At 40.0% G+C, this 24,298-nt stretch overlaps 1 protein-coding gene across 25 annotated transcripts in view; it reads left to right on the top strand.

Annotated features, from left to right (window-relative positions):
* The window catches only part of Rims1 (regulating synaptic membrane exocytosis 1), a 468,726-nt gene that overhangs the window by 244,608 nt on the left and 199,820 nt on the right, over positions 1 to 24,298 (top strand). For all 25 annotated transcript variants that reach the window (XM_075980581.1, XM_075980583.1, XM_075980600.1 and 22 more), the window contains 2 exons: positions 6,959 to 7,296; positions 10,990 to 11,828. In XM_075980581.1, the coding sequence (XP_075836696.1) occupies positions 6,959 to 7,296; positions 10,990 to 11,828 (1,177 nt within the window). The remainder of the gene's footprint in view (positions 1 to 6,958; positions 7,297 to 10,989; positions 11,829 to 24,298) is intronic.

Raw genomic sequence — 24,298 nt, forward strand, 5'->3', positions numbered from 1 at the left:
GGTCCTAACAGTTGCCATTTCAAATCTAGAGATCTTTGTGTTTTAAAATTGACTCCCTCTTTTAAAGAAATATTTTCATTTTGTTTGGGGTTTTTTTTTGTTTTGTTTTTTCAAGACAGGGTTTCTCTGTGGCTTTGGAGCCTGTCCCGGAACTAGCTCTGTAGACCAGGCTGGTCTCGAACTCACAGAGATCCGCCTGCCTCTGCCTCCCAAGTGCTGGGATTAAAGGCGTGCGCCACCATCGCCCGGCAAGAAATATTTTCATTTTATGTTTGCAAGTATTTTGCTTTTTTTTTGTTTGTACACCATGTGTACATAGTGACATTGGAGGCCAGAAGAGAGTTTTGGATCCCCTGGACCTGGAGTTAAGATATTGTGGGTTGCCCTGTGGTGCTGGGGAAAACTGCATCCTTTGGAAGGGCAGTCAATACTCCTAACTCCTGAGCCATCTCTCCAGCCCCAAGCTCTATTCTTTATAAAAGCCCTTCATCCTACTACTTTTTTTTCCATACACTGAGCAACTCCAAAAATTTGTTACCACCTTTTTCTTGTGGAACTCATGGTTCTGTTGCCTTATTTACTATTATTTAGATGAAATCTCATGGTGTTATTTTAAACAAGGAACATTTCCAGGATTCTAGGAAGTGAGCATTACTAAAGTGCTGAAATTCTAAAACCAGAAATTCTCCAAACCACTTTTGGGAAGTAAATTTGAAAAATTTTAAAATTAAAACCTTAACTTTGTAGTGTTTGGAGCGAGAGAACATTTAACATGTATTGGGTTTCACCAAGTAATTGCTATCTTCCATTGTTCTCTTACAAATAGTCTTACGTATAAAAAAGGATTTGATCGATAGGGTTTCACTGCAGAATTCTGCTTCATGTAGGAAAATATAAGCAGTTAAAAGGTAAGTCAAATGCTGTGCCTTATTTCTATTTAATAATGTCAAATATTATGGAATCATGTAGAATTGCATGAACATACTTATGCTGCATTATTAATAAAAATAATATATAAAATTACGCTAGAACTGCATGTATTTTAAATTGCATGCAAAATTAAATGAAAACATTCTCAGTGAGTAAGTGAAACTCAAAGTGTTCTTTTCATTAAAAAGAAATGTTCTAAATAATATTTTAATTATTAATTCACCCATATTATTGTGTAAACATTTCCAAAGGGAGAACATAAACCTATGAAAATAGGACAATAAAATAGCAGCAGATTTTTAAAAAAAATATTTTCCGTGTATTGATATGTCATCACACAATATTTCCTACTGTCTCATGTAGTTTTCAACATACTGAAGTGCTGACCTTATAATTTGTCCCCAATTTATACTTGTCTGAATCACAAGAAGAAGGAGAATTTGAACAGTTCAGCAATATAAGAAAATTTAGCAACTTTGATATATATATATATATATATTTGTTTTTGAGGCAGGGTTTCTCTGTGTGGCCTGTTCTGGAACTAGCTCTTGTAAACCAGACTGGCCTCAAACTCACAGGAATTCGTCTTCTTCTGCTTTCTGAGTGCTGGAATTAAAGACATGTGCCACCACTGCCCGTTGTTCATATTTTCAAAATATTGGAGTGATATTTCCAAGTACTATACTAAAGTAAATCATAAAAGTTATTTGTAAAGATACATATTAGTTTTTAAAAGCCTACAAATGTATTTTTGATCAAAATCAAAAATTAAAATAGATTTCATAAAAAAAACCAGTACCATTAATATATGTCCAGATTCATTGTGGATATCTGTAAGCATACTGTAGCATGCAGTCGTCGGGGGATGAGGTAGCCTTTGTCTTTTTGAGGCGTCAACAGCTTTGATTTCCTGAAGGAGATCTGCATGAGGTTGTGCCTCTTGGTCATGGAAAAGAGAGTGGATTACAGGTCCTCCCTGAACCCCATTGCTTGATAGACATTTTTTGGACAATAAGGGTGTGTTCACAAGACTCTTGCCCATCTGCATGGATTCCTTGGTAGTTAAGAGTTACTGGGAGAGGAAGACATTTTCTTCAGTCTTGTAGTTGCCCATACATTGTACATGTTCCTGTAAGTAAGCCCTCACCCACCTCCAGTAAGTAACCTCAGATAAAATTGTTTCATTAGCTAGACTGAAGTGGAATTCTTTCTTTCTTTTAAAACTGGTGTCCGGTACAGGGCATTTCTTCCCTAGCAATAGTGCACACAGTCTGTAAACACATCATGGAATAGCAAGCATAAAGAACTTCCTACATCTGAACATGTTCATATTTCTACTGAGCATGTAGTGTGAGCTATGAGATTCCTTGTCTGTACTGTAAGAAGTGCTGGGATTTCTGTTGTTTAGGTAAATGTCATATTAATTTTAATCTGATCTATTGTTTGCCCTCGTGATTAGGTATAAAACAAAATTTTAGAACCAAATATCAGTATATAATTTCTGTTTTTCCTCCATGTTTTTGATGCATATCATGGAGTTTCAGAAGCCATGTTACAACACAAAAATCTTTCATTCCATTTTGTAATTGATCGCTAAAGATCTGAGAATTGTTAAGTTAGCTACAACAGAGGCATTCTTTATTTTAGATTTGCTTGGATAAAAATCTTAGGACACTAAACCAGGATATTATCCTGCATGGTACTATCTCTAAAAGGAGTGTGCACTTCTCTCTCCCCTCTCGCTCTTTCTCTCTGTATGTGTAAGGTTTGTTTTTTATAATTGTCTTATAAGAAATCTGGTGCAGAGTTATCTGCACACCAGTTTTGAGTATTTATAACTACAGACAAATTTAGTTAATACTTGAAAATCAAAATGGAATATCTTACATGTACATGGTATGTTGTGTTTTACTACCTTGATCACTTTGTGGATGGGTCTCATATTTGATATAAAATACATGTTTCTGCTTTAATTTCATAACTTCTATGTATCTAACACATTCACACAATTAATTTATTTTTATATTATCAAATATTTCATTATTTATGAATAATTTATAGAACCAAAAGTAGAGATTGAGCATTACTATTTTTACTAAAATAATTATATTAGTATATTTTTATAGTTAATATTATTTCACATGACTGAATAATCTCATCCCACATAGGAAATTCTGAAACAACGGTTTTGACTTATTGTGATAGAGAAGGAAATAAGACATTGGAGGAATTTTGAAAAAGGAATATTTTCTCTAAGAGTTATAAATTGACAAACATCACAGACACTAGAATTTAAACAAAATATTCTTTTATGAAAATAGATTTTTCTCCCAGACAAACATCCTGACCATAGTTTTGCCTTCATCCTCCCCTTTCAACTCCCACCACTCTGACTTCCCTGCTTCCCTGGAACCACTCTCCCTCTGTTTTCTCTTCAAGAAAGAGCAGGCCTCCCTCCAAGAGATGATATCTAAACAGCACAAATACAGTAAGACCAAGCAAAAGCCCTCATATTAAGGCCTGTCAAGGCAACCCAACAGGAGGAAAATAATTCCATGAGCGTGCAAGAGAGTCGGAGGCAAACCTACTCCTACTGTTAGGAATACCACAAAAACACCAATCTTACAGCCAGAGGACCTGGTCCAGACCCATACAAGCCCCATGCTTGTCACTTCCATCTCTCTGAGTCTATGTGTTCTCTGCTTAGTTGATCCAGTGGTCCGTGTTCTCCTGCTGTCCTCCCACCCCTCCCCTCTGACTCCCACAGTCTCTCATTTTTCTCTTCTGACTGGTTTCCTGATGTCTGAAGGGAGGTACTCTATGGAAACGATGGAGACCTCCACATTAGACTCTTTCTCTGGCTGTGGACCTCTGCACCTGCTCTCATCTGATGCAGGAAGATGCCTCTCTGATGATGACCAAATAAGGCACTGATCTATGAGTACAGGAATCATTTAATTGATTTCTTTCTTTTTCTTTTTTTCTTTCAGTCATGAGTCATGTTTACCATTTTTTCCCCCTACACTAGGACTCTGGACTTTCTAATCTCCCATCCCAGGCAGCATAGGACTTGTGCTCCCTCTCTTGGTGAGAGCCTCAAGTTAAAAGAAACATTGGTTGGCCACTCCCAATAGTCTTGTGTCACCATTGCCCCAACACATTTGGCAAGCAGGACAGATTGTAGGTGAATAGTTTTGTGGCTGGGATATTGTCCAGGATTTTCTTTTCATATCCTATGGAGTACCTTCTCGTGTCATAGAGAGTTGAAGGCAGAGGTGTAGGCTCCTAACTGGCACCAGTTAGAACTCTCTACTTTCGACAAGCTGAGGTAGATGTTGTCCTCTGCAAAGGGCCTGCTTTCAATTTCAAAGAATGACTTTGTGTCCTAGCATCAGCCTGGGCTGTTTAGGGATCTCTGTGGTGGTACCCTCTAGGCAAACAACCCAACGGAATGCCATTACTGGAAGCCTTCCCTGGCTATAAAAGATGGCAAGTCCAAACTCCATACCTTCCTTTACTAGGAGTCCTCACTAATGTCACCCTTGTGATTCCAGGATGTTCCCACTGCCGTTAGTTTCCACACATACCCACAATGCTCCACAATTCCAGCTGTCTCTCCAAACCCTCTCTTTCACACATGTCTGATCCTTCCCATTCAATTCCCTACGCACCGCACAGTCCACCAACGGTGTTTATTCTATTTTCCCTTCCCGGGGTGGGGGGGTTCAAGCACTCCTCCCACCCCAGAACCTTCCTCTTTAGTTAACCTCTCTGGGTCTATGGATTGTATAGATTCATTATCAATTATCTAACAGCTAATACCCACTTATAAGTGACTACATACTATATTTGTCTTCCTGGGTCTGGGGTATCATCTAAAGTATGGATATTACTTGCCCAGCAATTATGACATATTTATCATTAGAAACTATGTTAACTTAAATGGGATATAAAACTTAATTTAAATAGATATTGCATTGTTCAGCATATATTCAAAATCTGAATTCTCCCCAAATTTGTCAATTGCCTTTTAGTGACTAGTTTTTAATGCTTAAAATCAAACAACACAAAGAAAACTGTAATGGCATTCCCAGAAATTATCCAGTGAAAATCATCCTTTCTGTCGGCATTGCTACTTTCTTTCCTTTTGTGCAATATTATTTAACTGAAGGCCATTTTGTTAGCTCTGCAATAGTTGTCAAAAAATGATCTTGAGTGAAGTGTGTATTTCTCTCTAAACATGGTTTTATTTTGTAGAAAATGGCCCTTTCTTAATGACTGCTGAGGAACTGCTGTTTGCAAGTTTAAGATTCTCTCACCCAGTATTTACTTAGGTGCTGTAAAATGAGAAAGGTTCCTATCAGTCTTCGTGAATCACATGATTTCCGGTCTTATAGCTCAAATGGCCGTAAATGAGTACCTCACTCTCCCATCCTGCGAGCTAGATAGCGGGAGGCAGAAGTTGTCATGGGAGTTCTGGTTCCAGGGTGTATCCCTTATTTTGTTATGCTCAATACATTCATAGAATCAGGCCTGAGCATCTTTATTTGTGAGGTTTGAAGAGATGAGGATACAGGGTGCCACTCACAGCCACCTGGCTTACCTTTTATATTGAGGCTGCAAGGTGTCCTAACTATTTTGGTCCAGGCTTATGCAGAAAGTTGCTCATCCAGTGTTTTTTTTTCACGCATTCAGAATGATGGTTCCTAGAAACGCCATCATCTGTCTTTGCCCTCAGTGCTAGTCATTGCTCACATTCTTCATTATTTTTGTTAGGATTGGTCCTTGTGACTGTATTAATTTTAAATGTCATCAAGAGTAGCAAATTAAATGTTTATCTTAAGTGATTATTTATCATTTATTAATTTAAAAGGCTGGTATCAGCTCAAGATCCCAAGAGCAGGTTCTCAGCAGAAAGATTTATTTGCTCCACAGAGACAAAGGGAGGGGAATAAGAGACAAAGACAGGAGATAGAAAATGAGGAAGAAGGGAAAGGGAACAAGGGAAAAGGTATTTGTCCCAGAGGGGGACAAAGGATAAGGAGGAAAAAGAAGACATTTCCCATAGGCAAATGGCGGTTTATAAAGGTAAAAAGAGAAACTCTGCATTAGAATGAGGTGTTTAATTTTTAACTGGGAATGTTAATTAGGTGAGCAAGATACCAAGATCTGTTCCTTATTTGGCCACTTCCTCCTCCAGGGCTGACTACCAAGGTTGAGCTCTGGAGGAGGAAGTGGCCAAATAAGGAAACAGATCTTGGTATCTAGCTTTAGTAGTGTAATTTAACTGTTTTAAACAGGCAGAGGGAATATGGGAAGGGCCAGGCCTGCTGGAGCCATGCTGCCCTGCTTGGACTGGCCAGAGTCCCTTCAATCAACATGTATGTTACTCAGTGTTCTTGAAGAAACACTGTTGTCACATATTAATAAACCCAGTCTCAGATGCGTTGCCGTAGTAAATACGTGCACAAATACCATGTATACCATAAGGTGAACTTGAGGTTAACACGTTGTTGAGAAACCGACGGAAATACACATATTTTCATTTTGTTTTGTTCGGTACTTTTTTCCATATTAAATAGCTTTCATGAATGATTTTAATAATAGATTTATTTCAGAAGAGAGATATCTATAAAATCCTTTGAGATACTGAGGTCAGTGCATGGAAGTATTGATGTTAGAGCTCTTTACAATAATTTCTGATCAATTATCTGCCTCACCTAGAGCACTTATGCTAACAGATATTTTAATGAAACATTAGAATCAATTATACAAAATATGACAGGCATATGGTGAAATGACCACAGAATCATTAAACTAAAATGAGAAGAAAATTCTGCCCTAATTGCTCAGAGGCACTCTTCAAGCCCTGGCATTGATATACTTGACTGTGTATTGTATAAAAAATTATGAGGAATGTTCAAGGCTATATAGAAAGATGAAGACATTCTTAATATGAATTTTAATAAAGTATTTGTACATATGTGGGAAGCTTTTTTTTATATTGCTCTTTCTCTCCTTCAAATAGGTTATGTGGGTATGCAATTTATGTCGAAAGCAGCAAGAGATCTTAACCAAATCTGGAGCATGGTTCTTTGGAAGTGGCCCTCAGCAGCCCAGTCAGGACGGGACTCTGAGTGACACAGCTACAGGTGCTGGATCTGAGGTGCCGAGAGAAAAGAAAGCGCGACTCCAAGAGCGATCAAGGTCTCAGACACCTTTGAGTACGGCAGCTGCCTCGTCTCAGGACACTGCCTCCCCTGGTGCACAAGTGGACAGGAGTAAAGGGGCAGAGCCCTCACAGCAAGCCGTGGGACCTGACCAGAAGCAGACATCAAGGTCTAGAAGTGAGCCACCAAGGGAAAGGTAATATTCACTAACACTCTAAGCAAAAGTCCAGGGCTGCCAGAAAGCGCACCTGTTACCAAGACCCCGGCATGTATTAGGAGGCGTATGTGGAAGGATTACTTCTTAGGCCCCATGGACAATGCAGCAACAGGCCTGAGATTTCTGTCTACATCTAGAATATGTCATACCGTAAGAGACCTGTTTTGAGAAGCTTGTCTTTCATATCTTGCACAGATGCCAGTGAAAGATATGTTATTTGAGTTATAAACCTCCAACTTTGAGCTGAGAAAAGCCTTTAGAAACACTGTTATTATACGTTTAGCACGTTAGCAAAAAGTGTGCCCCTGAAGCATATGAGGCACGACTCGGCCTACTGAAAGGCATGGTGGGGCATCAGAGATTGCTTTTCTGAGTATACTTTAAGCTGCACTATAAAAAATAATGAGGAATTTATGAAGTGAGGTTAAGGATGACGCAGTTGGGTATCTACTTAGGCATGTGGCCTAAAGGAAAGATTTCTGTTTGAGGTCTTTCTAAAGGTACCACTGGCTAGAGTAAAGGTAGCCAAGGAAGATAGAAGAGAGGAAGCTGGCAAGGTTGTAAGCAAAGGGGTCAGCTTTCATATATTTTTATCCAGGCATAATGGGAAGCCATTAAAGATATAAGCAAGGGTTACTATGATCAGATAACATACATCGACTGTTTCACTATCCATCCATTTATCTGAGTTGATGCTGTCCACTAGCAAACAGATGTCAAAATGGTGCTGTGTTATGTGAGCCCAGACTGGTTGGAACTGACCAGGCTAGATTGCTTCTGTTCCTGTAACTCTTATTTATGGCACTAGGTAAGGAGTAGTCTCCACCCATGGAAGTATTTTGAACGTCATTTTCAAACAAAATTTACAAAAGATCAATGACTTCAAAATAAAGTGTGTCTGGATCACAGTCCTGATTCTGCCATAAGAGGCAGCGATAGCATACTTTGCAGGGGTGTGCCAAGTATTAGCAGCCAACACAAGGTCCCAGGACGCCATGTGGTGCCAACCTAACTAAATATGGCTGTGATTTCAGCCAGCACTCATGAAACAATCACTATAATTAAATTCAGTGCTAGGAACAAGAGGGAGCAGAGATGATGAGGACATATCCCATTTCTCACAATATGGGCAAACAATATCCCAGGGAAGATAGACGCCTAGGCAACTAGTCAAGATGTTAATTGATTTATCAATGCTAGAACATATGTATAGTACTTTAGAAGCTCTAGAATCAAAAGAAATGGCTTTGAGTTGAGCCGTATAAGATTCCAGGAAATAGACAATATAGGGGAGAGAATGTGTATGCAGATCTTTTTTGAAAGAAGATAGGAAGGGCATCAGAAGTACCGTAGTGACAATAGAACAAAGCTCACTTGGTGGTAAAATGTAATGAATTAAGAGACAAAAATATTAAAGATGAATTTTGGGAATGATCAGCGGATGGTGCTTTTAAATATGACAAAGCTGGTAGAGCTGTCGTTAGTAAAGAAAAAAATAATGAAGTTTGGTTTATGGTGAAAACCTAAATAAAATCCCAAGGAGTGTAGAGACATGAACACTGAGAAGATAAAGTGAGAATACTGGAAAATACAGCATGAACACCGAGAAAAGCAGTGGTCTATAAATAGATAATGAAGACTTGTGTGCTTAATCAGAAGGTGGCCAGGTGACAGTTAGGACTCAGATGACAGTGTGGATTTGGGCAGCCATGGAAAATAGATTGAAAGGATGACTAGTTCCTTGATCGAATGGATGACTGGTTCCTTTATTGAAAGGATGACTAGTTGCTTAGGTTAAAAGGATAACAAGTTCCTTGATCAAAAGGATAACTAGTTCCTTGATTGAAAGGATGACTAGTTTCTTGATCAACAGGATAACTAGTTGCTTAGGTTGAAAGGATGACTAGTTCCTTGATCGAATGGATGACTGGTTCCTTGATTGAAAGGATGACTAGTTGCTTAGGTTGAAAGGATGACTAGTTTTCTGTTACTGAAAAATACTTGACCATATTTTGAGCATTAATCAGGAGCTAGTGAAAACAGAACAATCAAGTTAGTAATAAGAAAATAAATATCATTAGTTGAGCCCCAAACACAGAATGGAGAATCCTACCATTTGCATGATAGCCAACCTCACTTAAAGCACCCTTCCTGATGGGTCTCCTTTAATTACATCATGAACTCTGCATGGTAACCAACTGTTAACAGCATCTCCAAAAGAGTAAACTGTTTTGACATAAACTTCTACCAAGTGCAAGAAAAAAGAAACTAATTAACTATTTGTAAACAATACAGTCATGGCATCTTCGAAAATTGTAATACTAACTACCAATCCGTGGTGGTGTTAGATCCCTTCCAGTGCAAAATTGCAACCCCACACTTTAAGGTCCACTTTCAGGTTCACGCCCTCTTCGTTTTATAGTGCCATGGTGATATAAATACCTCGAGCAGAACTCACCACGCTTCTTTTTACTCCTTGTCACCCATTCCCCTTCTGTCCTCAATAGTGTCTCTCCCTCACCTATCCCAACCCCACAATGTATCTTAGCAACTACACTTTGCTATTCCATCACAGAAATAACTAGCTTCCCCATTTTCATATACATACACATAGGTGCATACACACACACACTTTTTTTAATTGTGAGCAAATGCTGCTGCCCTAACCAGATTCCCCATGGTCCTTAGAATTCGAAAGCAAGTCTGGGTAGTCTCCACTTTAACTGCACATTAGAATTAGCACAGAAGGCTTAGCCAGGGCAAGAGTGTTTTCCAGCCACTTCTGGAATAACATCAGAGACATCCCTGACCAGGTGCTTTGTATGGAGAAATACTGAAGAGGACACTGAAGTATTCTTTTACAGGATTAAAAGACCTGCCAACCCCCTTTCCTTTAATTTAATCTTTGCCTGCAAGAAAAATAAAACTTATAAGGAATGAAAACCTTAAAACTAGTTTCTTCTTTGGGACTTTTGTTCTTTTGAAATAAAAAAGCAGGTTCTTGGCATGAAGTCCTAGTGCTGTAAGAAAAAAAAAACAAGTAAATAAATATCAGTATTTCTATTAATGGTAGCTGAGAAAGTTAAACAATAGCTCAGCCATTGTTTTCTGATTAATGCTATGATATATAAAAGAAAGGCTTGGGTGTCCACAATCAAGTCAAAATGAATTTGCCCTGTTATCAGAGTGCTACCAGATTGGATTTCTGAAATAAGCATATTTGTAATTATGAAAGTTTCATTAATTAGTCAAGAATTGTTAAGTACACAATGCTCATATATGCGTGTGTGGAAAACGCATTTGATCTTGCAGTGATGTATACTGATCTTTAGGTCTTATGTTATTATTGTCCATATTATTTCTATCTGCATCATTTTAAGTCACAAGGGAAGGTAAGCATAATAATGTGCTTATTGAATTAATGCTCATGATTTTTAATTTAAATGCAACTTTAAAGGTGAAAATAAATTTTTAATCCTAAAGTCATGCAAAGGGTTCACATTTAAAGTTTAATCACTACATAAATTTAACGCCGTTCTTTACTTCAAATTTTAATTAGACACGGGATTCTAACTAATCATAGGAAATTATCTATTTAAGCCTGTATGCTGAGACAAAGAAGTTTCTAGGTGTACTGTTTAAATTTTATCAACTATTCTTTGCACATCACAGGAAGAAGGCGCCAGGGCTTTCGGAGCAGAATGGCAAGGGAGGGCTGAAGAGCGAGCGCAAACGCGTGCCTAAGTCCGCGGTGCAGCCTGGGGAGGGGACCGCGGAAGAGCGGGAGCGGAAGGAAAGGCGGGAAACCCGCAGGCTGGAGAAAGGACGCTCCCAGGACTACCCGGACCGGCCAGAGAAAAGAGAGGATGGCAGGGCGGCGGAGGACGAGAAGCAGAGGAAAGAGGAGGAGTACCAGACCAGGTACCGCAGCGACCCGAACCTGGCGCGCTACCCCGTGAAGCCGCCTCCCGAGGAACAGCAGATGCGCATGCACGCCCGGGTGTCCCGCGCGAGGCACGAGCGGCGCCACAGCGACGTGGCCCTCCCGCACACCGAGGCTGCAGCCGCGCCGGCTGAGGCCACGGCGGGCAAGCGCGCGCCAGCCGCCACCAGGGCCTCTCCGCCCGAGTCCCCCCGCGCGCGCGCGCCTGCCGCCCAGCCTCCCGCCGAGCACGGCCCGCTGGCTCCACGGCCAGTCCCGGGTCCCGCAGAGCCGCCCGAGCCGCGCGTCCCCGAGCCGCTCCGTAAGCAGGGCCGCCTGGACCCGGGCTCGGCCGTGCTCCTGCGCAAGGCCAAGCGCGAGAAGGCAGAGAGCATGCTGCGGAACGACTCGCTGAGCTCCGACCAGTCCGAGTCCGTGCGACCGTCCCCGCCCAAGCCGCACCGGCCCAAGCGGGGAGGCAAGAGGCGACAGATGTCGGTGAGCAGCTCGGAGGAAGAGGGCGTGTCCACACCGGAGTACACCAGCTGCGAGGACGTGGAGCTGGAGAGCGAGAGCGTGAGCGAGAAAGGTGAGCGCGGCTCAGAGGTGAAGATGCGCGCGGGTGCCTGGCGCGGAGATGCTGGGGCTGGGGTAGCATTGTGCCTGGCGCACCTGCGCCTGAGAGATGCGCTGGGATGGGGATGCCCGCCGCGGAGATGCTGCCCTCCTAGGTTCCTGTGTACCAGGCGCACAGGAGCCTCCATTCGCCTTCAGGCAAGTCTGTGATGGGCGCTTAAAGGCGCGTGGCCCAGGGTGGATGCATGCCTTCTGGCTTTAGAGGTCCACCTGCTGAGGTCACAGTCAAGTGAAGGTGTTTGTGTTCCTAATTTAGAGGTGGAATCATAGAGCATTCTCAGGTGGAGACGCAGGCAGTGAAAGGTTGTACTTTTTTTTTCTCGTGCCTTTAATAAAACCCCACTGTCAGCTCCAGTTTTGAATGAGGAGAGTTTCTTATTGATTTTGTTTCCTGTTATTCAGGGAACTAAGAGTGCAGTCTTATGTTTTGAAGTCATTATTTGGGGCTGTATTTGTTTATGGGGGGGTAACTTATTTTTTTTAGAAAACTAAACTGTATTTATAAACGAGTGTCTATGCCGTAGAAAAACAAAACAAAAATTCATTTGTGCATATTCGATCCCTAAAGGTAAATTTCTTCCGATTTCAAATTGATCTTTCTCAAAATTTGTAAGTAGATTCTAAATGATCTCATTTGAGGTCTTACACATGATGCCTAGTAACTTTGAGGCGTGAAGTTCACATTGGAAAGTAACTGAGACAGTATGATAGGCTTTTCTCTCTAAAGTGGTATTTTACAGTTTATTTAGGCTTAAGTTAACTGAAGTTAAATAAATGTAACAGTTCTGTTCCTTAATCTCACCAGCCACATTACAAGTGCTCACACAAAAAAAAATCTATTAAAAAATGCTGGCCTAGGAAGTGCTTCAATTTAAAATTAAAATTACATGCCTCTCTTGGAGGGTATTCACATTTTGATGCTGTTCATTGAGATAAAGCTGACTGAAATTCTAATTTTGGTGGTGAACACCTTTTTTCTGGTGGCTCTGTTTGGGGTTTCTGTGTGTCTATTAATATGTTTGTATTTGAGTAGGGCTATTCTATGTACCTCCTTAATTTATAACTTCTAGTTACATGCTATAGTATATTCTAAACATAATTTTATTTAAAAATAAGCTTGTTTTTTCATCGTCTGACTACTCTCCTTTGATGACATCTCTTAGTGCCCACACAATGTAGAACTTTCTACAGAAACAGTTGATAAACTTCATCCTCTCATTACTGTTACTGCAAACCACCTTGGATAGTTGTCTTTGGGATTCGCATGTGTCTAAGTTGAATTCATCTCTTTTAGCTTGCATTCACATGGCATCTCTTTGTAAGGTGCATACTGGCTGCAAACTTTTACTGTCAGCTGATGAACAGTATGGTGACTGCTTTTGATTTCCTTCTGAAGGAGTATAGTAGGAATTAAGTACATAAACACTGTGTTTGACAGGTGTGTGGATAACTACTAATGGAGGGGTAGACATGTATAATTTCCTTAAAGGAAAGAATCTACACCATCTCTTAATCAGTTTATGCTACATATTAGGATGAGTGTGGACTCTGGTAATCACCCCCCCTCCCACATTACTTACAATAGAAAAAAATTATTTAAGGAAACCCAACAAGATGTATGGATAATCAGATGCCAGGCATGGTGTGATGTGTGGAGTTTGTTATCTCCACAGACAGCCTTCCCTGGGACTTCAGTGACCTCTTGGAACAGACATAACCTCACAAGCCGGAGTGCAAGCTCCTCTTCTAGAAACAGAAGAGGAGCATCTACAGGAACATTATAAATCCATACTTTCTAATTTGTGCTCAATCTCATTTTCAAGTGAATTTTTTAAATTCCCCAGCCCCTAAATTCTACTCTGATATTGTAATCCTAAATTAATCACTACAAAATGAAATTGTTAAATGCATTATAAGTAACCTCTTAGTAGTACAGCATAGATATTTTCTTGCTCAGACTTTATTTATAAGTGCTCTCATACCGTACAATTCCCTAAGGACCGTCTCGGCAGCCATGACAGTCTGACCTACCCTGTGACACTGCACAAATTGCCTAACCTTCACGTGCCTTCATTTTCTTACTGGCATGAGTGTCTAACTTGTAGGGTTGCTGAATGAAAGATGATGCATATGTATCAAAACCAGATGTTAAATTAGCATTCTTCCTGCCTTGATTTTTTCCTGTGGTGTCAGCCCTACAGACATCTGTGTCAGGTTTTTTATTTTTATTTTTTTGTCACAGTGACAAATACCTGAGATAAGCAACTTGAAAGCCCAAAAATTAATTTTGGTTCTTAGTTTCAGAAATATTCTCTATGGCTGGCTGGCTAAGTTGTTTGTGTCTGCAGTATGTAGAGTACCATGTCTGAGGGAACATGTCGCAGAACTATCTGCCCCATGGTGGCAAGAAACAGCAATAGGAAGGTATCAGCATCAAGGGACATCTTTGCAAGGCATGTCTCCAGTGACCTGTTTCCTCCCAACTAGAACCTACCTCTTGATCTAATTTATATCACATTTCAACAATAATTTTGAATTTCAAATCTATGAGAATAGTAGTTGATAGAGGTATTTTCCTTATGATCCAGTACTTCCCCAAAGCTCTTTCCTGACACTGTTGAAGTTAGAACCAGACTTTAAACAAGCCTCAGATCAGTACGATGGCTCCTGTCTGTCATCTCAACTTGTTCAAGAAGCTGAGATAGGAGAATTGCCAAAAATATGATGGCGATGTGGGCGACATAGTGAAGAACAATGTGCAAAAGGCTCAGGCCTTTTGAAAGGGTAGATTTATGGGCAAACTGTAACAGTATCTAAAGTAGTAGTGACTGTGACAAAATTACCTGTGTCTGACATGCACAGAGGAGAAAAATAAGGTGCTGTCTATGACAAAGGCCCCCATGGGACAAGCAGGAGATTGGCTGTTTGCAAAGAGGCTTCTCGAAGAACAATGGAAGCCATGTTATATATTTCAGAGTCAGAGGAAAGTGACCACCATAGTATATGATCCAAAGGGACAGTGGGAGACACAGCTGTAGTTAACTGTATGTGGGTCATTGTCTTGTCCCATTTGTAAATTTCCCAATTAAGATAAATATTTAACACGATACCTACTGTATTGTAACTACTTAGTATATTGCCATTAATGCTCATATATAAACACACTTATGCGTTTTTAATTTTTAGCGAATGTATAGTTAGCACATGCTATGGCTATACCAAAGTTAAAAAGAGTACGTATGTCCCCTTTCTTCACAGAGTTTACATTCTTTTGAGAGCATGAGCAATACATAGTTATAGTTGGCTGGGTTGATTCACCACTGTAGTCCTGGTACTTTGAGGTTAAGATTGAAGGATTGTGAATTAAGGCTAGCTTAGCCTAGTCCATATAGAAAGAGCCTGGCCCACCCATGCTACACAGTCAGACCCATTTTCCCAAGAAGGGGTGAGTACGTATATAGGTCACTCCCTAGTATTCTCAAGGCACTGGGTTGGTCCCAGCACCACAATAGTGATAAGTCTACCATATATTATGTTACAATTATCCCTTCCTACTATCCTTAGATCCATCCACTCAAATTTGTCATACTAGTGTTTTCTCTCTTCTCTTCCTCTCTTCCTCTCTCTTTCTTCCTTTCCCCCTCCCCTTTCCCCCTCTCTCTTATGTGTCTGTCTCTCTCTTCCATTTACCACCCTCAAAATTAGTAAGATAAATATCAAAAACAAAGCAAAAAGTACACAAGAATCATGGAGTCAGTGTTTTGCTGGCCAACTACTCCAGTGTTGGGCATGCCCTAGACTGTGGTTAATATACCCAGTGATACTCGATTGGAAAAACACTGATTTTCCCTTTCCCAGAAGTTTTCAATTGCAAATACCTTCTTGGTTAAGTGTGGGGCATTTTGTTTACTTTAGCCTTTCAGTGCTGGGATTTTGTCTGGGTGTCGATGGTGTCACAGTCTCTGTGAGCTTCCACGTGCATTACCCTGCTGCACCTGAAAAACGATCTTTCCTTAAAGTCATCTACCACCTCTGGCTCATAGAATTTTTATAGCCCTTCTTCAGCATATATCCCTGGGACCTGACTGGAGGGCTTTGATAAAGACATTCAAGTTTGGTCTGAGAGCTCCAAAGTATCTAACTGTTCACGTTTTAGCAAGCAGAACATTTATGTACCTCCTTTCTCATAGTTTATGGATATTAACAAATATAAGTATTTCTTCTTAGAAAAGAAGAGGTAAACAGTAAACTAATCTTGATATTTAGATTGCTCTTAAATTTAAATGAAATGTGTAGTATAATCCCGTGTCTGGAGCTCAAATGAACATTTGTGAAGAGGTCTATGTGTAGAGGAGCCAGGATGGTGCCATCTCTGAGCAAAGAAAGAAACAGAGTCAGTTTGGGGATGAAAAAACACTGCTGATTTGTTCCAAGGAATGAAGCCACTTGTCCTAGCAAGGAACTTACTATGGAAGTTCTAAGTCATGAGGAGCTGGAAAAAGAGGCTTGATCTCATTTTCCCTTTGGGTGAACAATACATCCCATTTCTTTATTCCTTTGAATGTGTGTTTTTGCTATAACAAATAATGCAGAAAGTGCCCGCCTTGGATGAGGGAAACATAAATATGATATGTCTTCCTAACCCGTCCCAATGAATGAGCAGTGATTTTAGATGTTGGATGCCTTGCTTAGAGGAGGGAGAGGAGAGGGGTCACTGATAGGCAGCTGGAATGGGAGAGGTGGAGATGTAAAATGGATATGGCATTGGCCTCAGCTGCATAATCATATGTGAAATTTAAATATTTGGAAGAGATTGAGAGACCATAACCTTGTCTCTTACTCCGCCCTTTGCTGTTTGACTGTCAGTCTGCCTCTGTCTTTCTCTCCTGTGTAACACGATATCTAATTTCTAATACTACCTTGAGAAAAATGTGTTACTCGTAAAGAAGGCAGACTTTTAGTTTCAGATTCTTCCTAATACATTAAGTGACTGGAAAAAAAATCTCCTTGGTTCTAAAATCAGAGTTACGAATAAAAAGAAATTCTATAAAAAGGAAAGAAACCCTATAAAAAGGAGAGAATTTGAAGCTTTACATCTAACATAATTAGGTTCCATAATATTTCTTTCCAAATTAGTCCTCAGCTAGGGATATTAGTCATTTGGTGGCATCTGATATGAGTTTCCGTTCTTGACTCAGGGAAACTAAATTAACATCTGCACTATGTCCTTAAAAATAAACATATAATATTTACATGTGCTATGTGATAACTGTATCTGTACAGAACATCTTAAAAATAAGTAACTACCAGTCATTTGAAGGGGAGTTATTTGTACTCCCAAGTCCATTGAGAAAAACATTTGCAGTTGAAGATTTTACTGTCACCTATTTTATCTCAGGAAGGTTTTCTTCAGAATCCTTGCAAAATGCAGAATCATACTGCAGTGTTCTGACCCATTTTATCCGGTGAAGGAAAAGGTTGTCCTTACTTTTGGTTCAATTTAGCAGAATCACAAGATCTCAGAAACGAAAGATAATCTCTCCATTCACACCCTGCTGGACAGAGGAGGGGATGTGGTGGTCACAACTTCCCGGTTCCATGCCCTTGAGGCTTCTTGCCTGTCCTAGCTCTTCAAACATGGAACACATCTTGTTCTAGTGCTACCCCAAAGCTTTGAGAAGTGTGTATTATCAGTCCAACTGCTTGCCCTGCTTGTCCATGGGGAAGTGCACCTCTCTTGTTTCTAGTGGACTCCTGAGACTAAGTATGGAATTTGATTGAACCTTATTCTGGTCCTTACTCACATGAGGGACAGGCTTGTGTCTGACTCTGTTCAAAGCCCTCTAACTGAAGTTTGCATGGCTTGCCATCTAAGATTCGTGTATAGGATTGAGAGGCTCCTTCTCCAACTCTTGTCAGCCACTGATGGGAATTACCATACTACAAACCCAAATATACCTTCCATTTTGTTCTTTGTATACTGAGTGGTATACAAAGCTCTGATTCTCTGTCTTTCTGGATTTAATGTTTATTGCCTATGCCCGTCATCTTTGCCTGTCTTCTTTTATCTACTTCCTACCTATTGGTGGCAGTACTTCTTCCTTCTGTACTCCAACAGACATATCTAAATTTAGTTTCAGAACATTGAGGCTGCTATCTGCAAGATGACATCGAGGTTGTATTAGTCTCCTAGAACTGCACAGAAGTATCATGGATGTGGTGGTTTAAGCAGCAGAAATGTATTTTCTCACAGTTTTGGAGGCCACAAATCACAGATGACAGTGAAGATAGGGCTGATGTCTTCTATGTTTTCCTGGCCTATGTTTGACTCTTCCTATTTTACTTTCCTCAGTGGGTATCTATAATCTTTCTTTCCTTTTTCCCTAAAGACATTAACCACAGTATTAAGAATCCTTCATGTTGTCCTCATTTTTGATTTACTCTCTTAAAGATGCTCTAAGATACTGCATTTGGGATTTCAGTGACTGTGGACAGTGAGCAGTCCAGTGACAGAAAAAAAAAATACTTGAGAAAAGCAGGTTAGAGTTAGGAGTTATTTTGTCTCGAGGTATCAGTGGTGTCACTCAGTCTATAGCCCCAGGTCTGTTGATTCTGGGCCCCAATTTAGGGAGAGCTTGTTAGCAGGGACATGTAGCAGTGGCTGCTCCATTCCTGGCAATCAGGAATGGGCAGAGAGAGAAAAAGGCAGAGAATGAGGATGAATGGATATTTCTATTACAGATTTTTCTTTCTGCAACGCCCATTTTCCATCTGAGCCACTTGACCAGGGGACACTGTTACTCATATTTAAGACTGGTCATCTCCCTTGGTTAATCCTCTGCAAATACCTTCAGAGACACAACTAGTAGTGGGATTCCTAAACTCAGAGATGCGTCTCAATCCAGTTGACAACCAAGGTGTCTGCCCATTTGTCTGATACTCAAACATATTTACTTAAACCATAACATTTTAACACTTGCTCGCAAAAGTTCCATGTCCATCTCATTATTGTAAAATTTATTTATAGTATATCCAAGAGTTCCTTTGTTGCTTTTTAAAATACTGGTGTATGTATGTATGTTTGTGTGGGTGTATTGGTCATGGCATATATGTGAGGTCACAGGACATGGTTGTGAAATCAGTTCTTTCCTTTTTCATTTCTGCGGGTTTCAGGTATTGAACTCAGTTGACAAGCTTACTTGATAAGTACTTTTACTCAGTGGCACTAGACTTGAGTCCCCCTTATGCTTAACAGGTTCTCCATTGTTCAAAAGTTGAAAATCAAAGTCTCCCCTGAGCCTAAAGGCAAATGCTTGTGAGACTCTGCAAACCTAAAACAAGTTACATACTTTCAGTACATAATGGCACGGAGTATGTGTTACCATTCAACAATGGGAGAATCATTTTATATTTGAGTCGGTGCTATAGTTTGGCTGTGAAATGTTTTCCCATAGGCTCAGACAATAAAGCTGGGTTCATGAGATTATTAAGCCTTTGGGACTGTGCTAAGAGAAGTAGATCATGAGAATGAGCCCTGAAGACTATAGTCGCTCTGGTTCTAACTTGAACTCTTTGTTTCTCATCAACACCATATCTTACCACAGCCTAACTTGAGACCACATTGTGTGTTCCACATCCTGATAGATTGTAGGAACCAAGTTGGTTTTTTATTCATAATTCTAGTTACTTGGCCAGGTATTTTGTTACAGGGTTGTAAAAGTAACTAATACTGTGAGTTTTCTTTACTATGACCAAATATAGTAGGCATAGCTTTAAGACAGAATTCCTTCCTGTGGCTCACAGATTGAGATGTTTGGGTCATTATTGGCATGACTTAGCTATACTTTAGACATGAATCAGGGTGAATATTGAAGAGGTAGGAGCACATAGCAGAAGTTACTTCATGGAAGGTAAAATATGGAGGGAGGATCAATTAATTGATCATTCAATTAGAAGAGAGATCTAATAGTCTTTTTTTCATTTTCCTTTTTGTATTCATATTAAATCAAAAGTGTGATTCACTATATTGGGTAAGCATCAGTCCAAACAAGTTCAAAATCAAGGACAACTATCACTGTATCATAGTAAGTTTTTCTCTTTGATAAATATCATACTTATTTAGAAATTTACATGCCTGGGGAAAGGATAAAAAAAATCAATCAGGCCGGGCGGTGGTGGCACACGCCTTTAATCCCAGCACTCGGAAGACAGAGGCAGGCGGATCTCTGATGAGGCCAGCCTGGTCTACAAGAGCTAGTTCCAGGACAGGAACCAAAAGCTACAGAGAAACCCTGTCTCGAAAATCAAAAAAAAAAAAAAATCAATCAAACTATGTTTGGGAAATAAAATAGAGGACAAATATCCATCTATATTTTTCAACTTCAGCCCAACACTTGGATTTCATTGCCTAAAAGATTAGCAGAAGTGAATTCTGCCTAGCGTGGCCTTGCTGTTCTTGAGACTTCGCAAAGGGCACTGAGGAACAGAACAGAAGCCTTTAAAATGCTTGATACAGGGATAGAAAAGATGGCCCGGAGGTTAAGAGGTTAAGTGGTTGCAAAGGACTCCAGTTCCATTCCCAGCATGTTGAATGACTCACAGAAGCCTGAGTCTGGCTTTGGGAGATCTAACGCCCTCCTCTGTCCTTTGTGGGAACATCATACGCACATACTCAATTTTAAAGTTTCAAAAATATATTTTAGGAGCAGAAACTTTTAAGTTATCCAACTTTGATGTAACAGTTGGAAAATATAGAGTCTCATTCAATACAGCTGGGCTTATTGTTCTCACAATGTATCATCCCAGTTAGTTTGGAGGTAGGAATCCTACTGGATAAAATCTGACCACCAGTCCTTTATCTCTCACCATAGTCCAAGCCTGTCTTGAGCCTCACCTTCCCTGGCATTCTGCTCTTGCTGACTGATTTGTAGTCCTTCCCTGACTTTCACATCGATCACCAGCTTCTCTGACTCGATTTCTTGACAGCATTCTGCCCCTTAAATGCCTCCAGTGCCAGGGCATTCATTTCCTACTCCTTATTTCTTTTGAAGTATCCAGTTTTGTTTTGTTTTTTTCTTATTTTGTGGATGTTTACGTTCCCAGATGGAAACATATCATAAGTTTGAGTGGGTGTATTATTTTTCAATACTTATGTTTAGTTTTACTAATGAGACAACTGAAAGTAACTTATGTGGAGATACAGTTTTCAAAGATGAGTTCATTTTTAATTCGTAGAGGTACACACTTGAGTAAAGAGAATATATACACTAAAATACTACTGTAGATAACTCATTATGAAAATAATAGTGTTTCCTATTTTCGAACTCTTTGTGTATCTCTGCAGTTTATTGTTTTAATGCATTCAGAAAAAGCACTGCAGACAGTAAGTACCAGGATGTTGAATTATAGCAAATTAAATTTGGGGGTGTTGCTCAGTGGTAAATCATTGCTTACCATGTGGGAGTCCTTACTTTCTAGTTTCACAGTTGTGTTTCTTTATTTTATAACTTGGAAATCAATTTTTTTTGAACCATAAAGGAGCTCTGATAGTTCTGCCATTAAATATTTACTTAGTGAATATTTTAATACTGTAGAAAAATTAAATATCCCCAGGTAAATTTATGGCATGCATTATAGAAGAGAATTGCTCTTGGAATCAGAAAGGCCATAAACTAGCCTTAATAACATAATACCAAAAAGAATAGTAAAACACACAATGTAGTGTAAACTTCCTCAAACTAAATGGTAAGAAAGAAAGAAAATGGGAAATGAAATTGGTCTCAGACCACTAAAGAATAGAAAGCAGACATTAGATTTGGGGACTGAAGAGTATTGCTTATTTGGGAAATTATGGATTACTTTGGAAACTAAGGACCTTTAGGAAGCCATCCATTAAATTAAGCATGTAATACTGTGTATTTCTCAATAAAGAGGAAATTGAAATTATCTTGGGGATTGCTAGATTCAAGTAAACTTGATGTTTGGAACTTCCTTTAAGGGTCATTTTTCTCTTTCATGGACTGCTTTCCCATTTCCCGACATCTTCTGCTACTTCTGCTTCCTAAATATTCATATATGGAGATCAGAAGCTAGGCCCTACATATTGAAAGAATATACACTATTTGTCTTTCTGACCCTTTGTCCTTTACTTAATGTGAGATTTACAGTTCTGTTATTATAACTACTTACACCTCTCTTTTTCCAACTTTATTCTTTGAAGACTATGAACTGTATTCTTCTGGTGAAAGGCTAGGGATAGTAAAATGGCATTGATTAATTTTTATCTTTTAAGTAATAGTGTCTTGGGGCTTTATAGTCAGTGCTTTAACTGTTCCACTGTTTCCTGTATGACGTCACAAAATGCCAACACAGTCCTGGGCGATGAACATGAGCTTCTTCCAGCCCTGTTGAGTGGAGGAACTTTGGTCAGGCATAGCATCCCATTGCCCGGCTACTCACACCTGTCTCCCGGTTTGTGGACCACTCGCACCATTGGCTTTTCTCCAGATTTTAACCCAGTATCCATCTTTCTTATAATCTTTTGAATGACAGTTTGTAAATATGCTTTCTGCTTAGAGTAGAGAAGAAATAATTACATGTCCATTTATATTTTGAAAACCTCACCATTTTATCGAGAAGAAAAATTTAAAAGGTAACTAAGAGAAGAATAAATAAAACACCAGTTCTCCCCCCCCCCCGCCACTATTTAGACTAGAATAAGCCAGAGGAAACACTGCTCTCTGTTTGATTTACTAGGCAGTATCTTAGTTGATTTTCCTATTGCTGTAATAAAATACCCCGACAAAAGCAATTTAAGGGAGAAAGGACTTGGTTTTAATCGCAGTTGGAGATTTCAGGCCATCGTGCAGGAAAGTTGCAGCAGCAGAGCTTGACGCATTGAGTTCCAATGTACAACCAAAACACAGAGAGTGAAAGCTGCTGCACAGCTAACCTTCTCCTTCTTGTTTAGTCCAAGGCTCCAGCATAGAGAATGATGCTGCTCAGTTAGGGTGTGTCTTCCTGCCTAAATTAACCAATCACAATAATCCATCACAGGCATGCCAAGACATTCATCACTTCTAGACTATCAGTAATAACCATTACACCAAGTCAATTGCTGATGACTTGGGGTATGTATCAGCCACTTTTTTTTTGTCCTATGTCCAATGCAACACAAAGAATGGTAGTTTACAGTTGTGGTTTACAGGTCCAGAGAGATCTGAGTCCAATGCCATTTTAGCAGAGAACATGGCATCAGGTAGGCAGATGTGGTGCTGGAGTTCCAGCTGTGACTTCAAATCCTGATCCACAAAGGGGAAGCAAAGAACACAGTGGGTATGCACTGAAACCTTAAAGCCCACTCCCCATGATGAGCCTCCTCTTCACAAATACTCTCCTAACTCTTCACAAATCGTTTCACCAACTTGGATACAGTATTCCAACCCATGGACTTTTGGGAACCATTCTCATTCAAACCACTGTATTCTACTCCCTGAACTCATCAGGCTTGTGGCCATGTCGTACTGCAAAATGCACTTACTCAACTTCAAAACTCCCCACAGCCTTTTAGACTTACTGGTGCTTAAAAGTTCAAACTTCAAAAGATCTGATGAGAATCAAGGCAGTCTCATAGCTCTTGTCCCCATGTAAAAATCAAAAAAGCAAATCACATACGTCGAACATCCAGTGATGCAGCTTGTACAACACTGTTCCAGAAGAAACTAGTGAGGACATAGTGAGAAAATACTGGCAGAAAGCAAGGCTGAAGCAACAAGAAGACTCCAAATCCTTAGCTCCATGTCCAGTGTCTAAGGGTTTTACTGGCTTCATCCGTCTTAGCTGTGCTGCATACAACATATATCCCTCCCTTGATGTGGTTCCACTCACTGTGTGCAGCCCTCATCGGTAGATACTCCATTGGTCTGGCACCTCTTATGTGTGGTTTGAGCTGTGAGCCCTCAGCTGTACCTGCTACCATGAATTTAGTTCACTATCATTAGGGTCTCCAGTACAATCCAGGCTTCACTTTTCATAGCTTTAAGCAGTGGCTTTCAGAGTCTCTTGCACTCTCGGGAATTTCATGCAAGAACTACCTTGCCACACATTACCTGACCTCAGTGGCTCTCCTTATTCATTGAGGAAGATTTCATAAACCTTCTTTTCTTGTGTTCTTTGTGACTCTAGAGCCAGAACTATATGGGCGACTTTGCTAATTTTGGCTGCCTACTTCAGTTGGGAGGCTGGTCCTTTGAAATAAATTGTTTTTAGGAGTAGAAATTTTTCATAGCCCTTTGTCTTTCACATGGGAAGTTAAGCTGGGAGGGGGGCGGTGACCTGAAGTCACCATTTCTTTTGTTTCAGTGCGGATCTGGACTTCCCTTAATATCCATATGTACTTCACCACTTAAATTTCCTGATGCTCTT

The sequence above is a fragment of the Microtus pennsylvanicus genome, chromosome 7, assembly GCF_037038515.1.
Source record: "Microtus pennsylvanicus isolate mMicPen1 chromosome 7, mMicPen1.hap1, whole genome shotgun sequence".
Classification (NCBI taxonomy): Eukaryota; Metazoa; Chordata; class Mammalia; order Rodentia; family Cricetidae; genus Microtus; species Microtus pennsylvanicus.